The following is a 6,615-nucleotide window of genomic DNA, read 5'->3' as shown; positions in this document are numbered from 1 at the left end:
ATCAATAATAAATGGGATGGCTTCTATTCAATCTTGAAATATTGTTCTTTTCAATTGTATAGACATTACAATTAAGGGATTTTTTTTTTTTTTATTGAGGTTAATCTATAAGTTGAATAAGTTTATGGCCAGAATTTGGGGTCCTAAAATTGAATCCGAGAGGGGTTTTACCCGAGGGAGTAAATGAACATTTTACTCCTGCAGGAGTAGAATATCTTTTGACATAATTAATAGTACATGATCTGCCACCCTTTAAGGCACACCTAAGTGTTTTGGACCGATCTCCAGTACCTTTCTTCCAAGTCAAAGACTCACAGGGGCCTGGAATCAATTTTCCACTTGGGACTGTAAGAGTTTGCCTCCTCTTTCTTTCTCTCTCTTCATTTTTCACACTTTCGAGTGCAAGTCTCTTTCTCTCTCTCTCTCTCTCTCTCTCTCTTATGTGCTTTGTGAATTATTTGTGTTGTTCTGCTAAACGATATGTAGATATTAATAAGTGAATGTTTAGAAGTTTAGATTACGACATTTTATTGATTGTATGTATATTTGGGCTGCTGTTTTTGGAAAGAGGAGTGAGACAACTATGTATGATTCATAAATAATCAGGGGCCTTCAGGGACCGTTGTTTTTACTTGTAAATTGATTGAAAAAAAATAGATGATTTGTCAAAAGAGATAAGGGATAGTAAGGTGACTGAACACTGTAAAAAATAGTGGGTTTTTTTTTTTGCAGAAGAAGTGGATCAGTATACTTTTACCCAAGAAATTTCTCCATTCTCTGGATTGGTGAAGTTTGAGTCCGATTTGCTGTTTAGGTGTCCCTTTTTTTCTTTACTTTTCCTTTTAAAGGTAGTATTTCAGAGTCATTTATGTGTGGGTACAATTATTGGTGGGTGTTTTATTATGTTTTTCTTTTGTGTTTCCACTTTTTGTATTAATCCCTTTTAAATATGATCATGTGCACTCAATTCAACCATAATTATTTTTTCTCAATCTTCTTCATAGTGGTATCAAAGGCCTAACTCTTTCTTAATCTTCTTCATAGTGGTATCAAAGGCCTAACTCTTTGATGGTTTTCTGATCCTCTTCCTTCTTTTGAGGGTTTTCTGATCCTCTTCCTTCTTCAACGTTGAACCTGGTATGTTTTTGGGTTTGTGATTTGTAGCTTCTCTAGTTAATATGAAATGTAAAATTGTGATGAATTTTGATTATATTTGGAGATTTTGTTACCAATTTGTTGGAGTGAGAGACCATCTTGCGATCGTCCTCTTACTTCTGTGACGTGCAAGATTCATGGTTAATGAGGATTTGCAGGTTATATTTCCCCCTTGTCGTGAATTTAGTCATATATTCTTGTGCTGGTTTGGTTAGTGCTTGTGTTTTTGTGGATGAGGAGTGTGGTGTGCATTAATAGGAACCGATTCGTCTATGATGAGTGGAATGTCGATGATATTTATATTTGCTCGGCACACCAAGTGTACAATAGAAGATCTCTGCGAAGCATGTAAATGTTTGGGTTGTAGCTAATCACATTGAATACTCCCCTTGAGTTGAATATGAAATTCTCGATTGAGATGCGTGATCTTGTTACTGATCTCACTCACTGTTGACATTATTGTAGGAGCCTGATTTACTTAATTTACTCCTAAAGGAAGTAGTTACATCATTTATAGGCCATGTTTATCAGGAGTCAATGGACCGGAGCATCCTTTCCATTGAAAAACGTTTGGTTTATAGAAAGCTTAAGAACATGTATGAAAGCATATGTATGTACTATGAGAAGCATAGTCTTAGATATTTTACTCTGTATTTTGTAGTTGTAGATAATTGGTATCGTTTTTCTTTTTCCTGTTCAAAATTTTTGGGTCTTGAACATACTCTTATCCTCATCCTTATTTGAAATCCCTCTCTCTCTCTCTCTCTCTCTCTCTCTATATATATATATATATATATATATATATATATAGGGTGTGGTTTCCATAAGGTTACAACCTTAAACAATCCATTTAAGGTGTGCCTTCAAATTTTATCATAACATATAATTTTGATGTAAAATATTATTAAGATTATCTCAAAATCTATTTTCAAATCTAATTATGAAATTTTAAACTCCAAAAATGATTCAAATCAAGTACATCTATAAACATATGAAACTCTTGAAAATAGACGGTCTAAATGATGTGTTGTAAGATTCACCATTTCTGGGACTCAAAATCTTTTTTTTTATGATCATACATCTTGATGTCGAGATGATCAATTAGAGCCTTTTCAACATTAAAACAACCTTTACTGATGGATTTTTGATGTGCATCAGTGGTTCTACACATTTTAAGGTTGCAACCTTATATAAACTTTTCCCATATATATATATATATATATATATATATATATGTATGTATCAAAAAAAAGGTTACATCCTCATTGTGGGTCTTCTCAGGCTTTAAAGGAGTCGTTCAACTTCTAGGATGGATTTTGAAAGTCTTTCAAAGTTGGATCCAAGGACCCTGACTTTGCTAGGGGCAGCATGCTGTGTGATGCTAACAATGCATTTCACTGTCCAGTTACTCTCTCAGCACCTCTTCTATTGGAAAAACCCAAAGGAGCAAAAGGCCATAATCATCATCATACTTATGGCCCCTATTTATGCGATTAATTCCTTTGTTGGCTTGGTAGATATTCAGGGGAGCAAACCTTTCTTCATGTTCTTGGATGCTGTTAAAGAATGCTATGAGGCCTTGGTAATTTCTCCTATTGTACAACAGCTTACTCTTGTTATAAAATAAGTTAACCAAATGATTGATCACTTGCTTTAGGTGGTTTATTGCTTTCCTTCTAAATCTAGTCCACTTGTTTATTTTTTTTGTGTCTATACACCTTACTGCAGGTTATCGCCAAGTTCTTGGCTTTAATGTATAGTTATTTGAACATATCAATTAGTCAGAACAGAGTGCCAGATGAGATAAAGGGAAGAGAGATCCACCACTCATTCCCAATGACTCTTTTTCAGGTAAAACATCATCCTTGACAATACAAGTTTTCTTGTTCTTTTGGAGAGAGGTTGGGATTTGAAGTTCTTGAATTGTATTAGTGACTTCGAAAAACACTTCCTAGAAAGGTATGGGTAAATTGGGATCCATTGGGTTTTTCTAAATTCAAAAACTTATGTATAGTTGATTCAATTCTGTAGGGAAACATTTTAGTATGGGATATTTATTCAATTATGGTTGAGCCAGATGATTTAGTTGATTTTGACAGCCAGTTCATCTTGAAGAAAATATTTATATTCCTAAATTTTGCATTATTATGCTCTAAGTTCCAAGTTTTTCCCATTGGTAGATGGACTTAATTGGCTGGAGTTGTTTGTCTTGTCCCCAATCATTGGGTTTTTAGTGTGGCATGCTTCTTTCTAACTACTCACAAGCATTTGCATTTAGGCAACATGTCCAATACTAAAGAACCACCACAGTGTAAGCATAAAACCTATCCTTCATGCATTACTATTGCTCTGTTTTACATCATTTTCTGATTTGATTGTTAAGCTTGTGGCACAAACTCACGGCTGCAAGAGTAAATGCTCTGAGTCACGAGGCTATGGGGGTTCACCCATTAACTATCATCTTTTTACTACACATTTTTATTAAGGACAAAAACATATGCTCCCTCTCTATAATTGTAATTCAAATCTATGGAAAACCCATGGACCCCCTTCAAGTTAAATGAGAAATGAAGTTTAACCCCCTCCTGACTTTTTTCATTGTCCAAGTTACACCATTTACCCTTTTTCTTTTTCCCAATAATCTCACTATATAAATGGAATTTGGGATGCCTCTTTTAACCTACTCGTGAGGTTCACAAGATGAGATAGAAAAGGGCGTTTAAGGGAGGTTTAGAGAGAGAGAAAGAGGGGGAGGAAGGAACGGGTTTTGGCGGCGAAGAAGATAGAGAAAAATGGGCAGTTGGATGACAAGATTATTAGGGAATAAATATTATAATTTGGACAATGAAAAAGGTACAATAATATTTAAACGTCTTTTTCTTTTTACTTGGAGGGAGTCTATGGGCTTTCCAAGAGTTTATTTGGGATTATAATTATGGAGAGGGATTTTTTTCCCCTATTTATTAACTCTACTTGAATCGGCTAAGCACCAAGGTGGATCCATGTTAACTACTTGTGTGAATCCTCTTCCAAAAATTCAGCCAAATTGGGTTGAAGGTAACATGCCAAGAAACCAAAGCATTTGTGTGATTCCTTGCTTGTGCAATTTTTTTTCTTAGTGCTGACTTGCTTGCTACTTGAAATGCTAACTGGAGCCATCACATGCAACTAACTGTTGAGTTGAAGTACCTTTATGGAGAAAAGGGGAGTATTGCATGATCAAATGGGGCATATTAGAAATTAACTGTACCTGCGTGGATGTCCCATTGGGCCCCATAGTGGTAAGCCTCCACTGTTGGGAGATGCTCATACGGAGTACTGAATACGGTGCTCTATCTAATTATAGTATATACTTCCTGGAGTAAAATATAACATCGAAAACATACTAGGAAATTGGTCTTCTGATAAATGCTTTTTTGCTTTTTCTATTTGACAGCCCCGTACAGTCCGCCTAGATCATCACACATTGAAGCTCCTCAAGTATTGGACATGGCAGTTTGTCATCATCCGCCCCATCTTCTCTTTTCTGATGATACTCTTTCAAGTTCTTGGGCTTTACACTGGTTGGATTAGTTGGGCCATATCAATTATACTAAACATCTCTGTCTCCTTGGCTCTCTATTCCCTAGTGGCATTTTACCATGTTTTTGGGAAAGAGCTAGCTCCGCACAAGCCTCTCTCAAAGTTCTTGTGCATCAAAGGGATCGTCTTCTTTTGCTTTTGGCAGGTAAAAATTCTTATTCCCATGTATGTATCAGTTTGGTTTATAAGGCTTGTGGGAAAGTGTTCAATACACAGCAAGTGCCTGGTTTATGGTACAAAATTGAGGCCTCCACTTTCCATTATCTGATATGGATGGTGCAGCTTAACAATAATTGAATGTCTATAATTGACAAGTATAGTTAATCTCAACTTCTTGTCAGTGAGAGTGGATGGTGGTGCTCTATCTGCATACCTCACACTTACAAGGTCTGTGTATGCCAACTTTCCATACGGCTTATTTTCAGCATTCTGTCTTGGATGCTAATTTAGCATATTTCAAGTTATGGGACCAATGCGACTGAGACAAATACATTTATTTCACTAAGAAGGTCCAGCAGGGGTGTGCGGTTAAAATGTCCATGTCCTAACATAGAACATTTTCCATAAATTATCGAAAGGAAAAAGCTGCATGACCTGCACCATTTTTCTATCTGCCCATCTGGAAGTTACCGCATGGAATGATATATGGAACTGCCAGTGTTTTTTAATCTAAACCACTCGTGTAAAACTAGATGCCTTAACCTGATTTTATCGAACTAGCCCTAAAACTCGCAGAGTTTACTTTTCCAACTAATTTGACCAATGTGCTTAATGAGATGTGAAGATGTTTTTACTTATCAAAAAACCTGGCTTTTTTTTCACAACTTGATTACTGGACTGGGTTGAACCAGTCGGCAGAAGTGGCTAGTTTCAGCTTGAAGCAGTTAGGTTCCTTTACAAGGTTGTTAAGTGTCTTTATTTTTCTTGTCTTCTAATTTCTATCTTAATTTATCAACGCACACACACGCATAGACCAAGAAACAACACACACACTACATTCGACAAACAAAATGTGTATTTAGCACATGCATGCCTATACACATCCATATTCATATGTACGCACACATAGCTTGGCACTCGTGACTGAAGTGGCGCCGACGTGCCTTATCTTATTGATGGCAGGGAGTCTTGCTTGACATATTAGTAGCTGCCGGGGTCATAAAGTCACATCATTTCTGGTTGGATGTGGAGCACATTCAGGAAGCTTTGCAAAACGTGTTGGTGTGTTTGGAAATGGTTGTGTTTGCGGTTATCCAACAATACGCTTACCATGTTGCCCCTTATAGTGGCGATGCGTTTGGGAAGTCACAAAAGGAAAAGAAAGTTGACTGACTCATGATGAAACTAAGCTCTTAGTTCAAAAAGCGTTTTATATGTTGTATGTTATATTATCGGATCCCAATTAATTGAGAAAAATGTTAAAATGATGATGTTATATTATCGGACAAACATGCATTGAAACCTTTATAATTCATATGTATGATTTATTAATGGTTTCCCTCGTTGGCCCCTTTTTTTGGTTTTCTACTATTTTAATTGGTGTACTTTATTGTTATTATTTTTCCTTGAAAAAAAGAAGTATTCCACATCCTTTATTCTTTATTACAAATCTATGAGAGCTGCTGCCTGAACTTTATCTCGACAAAGAAGCTAGATGATCCTAAGGCGTGTTTGGTAATTGGAATTTATTGGAACTTGGAAGTTCTAGATTCTTGGAACCTGGAATCGTTGATAGCTGAAAGTTCTAGAATACTTTTTGCTATACTGTTTGAATGTTCTCAAATATAGAGATCCGGCGTCATAGTTGTTGGGTTATGCGTCCATTTAACCTTATGGGCCTGTTTGATAACTAGAAGCAAGTTCATGAACTGTAAGTTG

The 6,615-nt window shown here is 36.1% G+C and overlaps 1 protein-coding gene across 7 annotated transcripts; it reads left to right on the top strand.

Moving 5' to 3' along the window:
• The first annotated feature begins 290 nt into the window (after window positions 1–290).
• LOC18431586 (uncharacterized) lies at window positions 291–6,235 on the top strand. 7 transcript variants are annotated; one of them, XM_088858473.1, is made up of 7 exons: window positions 291–347; window positions 733–785; window positions 1,045–1,137; window positions 2,437–2,737; window positions 2,884–3,006; window positions 4,592–4,882; window positions 5,860–6,235. In XM_088858473.1, the coding sequence occupies exons 4-7, from the start codon at window positions 2,465–2,467 to the stop codon at window positions 6,067–6,069; spliced, it is 897 nt and encodes a 298-aa protein (XP_088714599.1). In that variant the 5' UTR covers window positions 291–347; window positions 733–785; window positions 1,045–1,137; window positions 2,437–2,464; the 3' UTR covers window positions 6,070–6,235. The 7 variants fall into 7 exon arrangements, with proteins under 7 accessions (XP_088714599.1, XP_088714597.1, XP_020521200.1 ...); XM_088858471.1 differs by having other exon boundaries at window positions 1,045–1,313; XM_020665541.2 differs by lacking the exon at window positions 733–785.
• The last annotated feature ends 380 nt before the right edge of the window (window positions 6,236–6,615 follow it).

Source organism: Amborella trichopoda, chromosome 2 (assembly GCF_054954075.1).
Source record: "Amborella trichopoda isolate Santa Cruz 75 chromosome 2, AtrichopodaSantaCruz75HAP2 v2.0, whole genome shotgun sequence".
NCBI classification, from domain to species: Eukaryota; Viridiplantae; Streptophyta; class Magnoliopsida; order Amborellales; family Amborellaceae; genus Amborella; species Amborella trichopoda.
The sequence above is the reverse complement of the archived record's forward strand: the minus strand, read 5'-3'. Positions and strand labels throughout refer to the sequence as shown.

Coding starts and splice junctions, on each gene's coding strand:
- LOC18431586 (XM_006841708.4), top strand. CDS start 2,465: ATGGATTTTGAAAGTCTTTCAAAGTTGGATCCAAGGACCCTGACTTTG. Junction 2,738..2,883: donor AAGAATGCTATGAGGCCTTG/GTAATTTCTCCT, acceptor ACCTTACTGCAG/GTTATCGCCAAGTTCTTGGC. Junction 3,007..4,591: donor TCCCAATGACTCTTTTTCAG/GTAAAACATCAT, acceptor TCTATTTGACAG/CCCCGTACAGTCCGCCTAGA.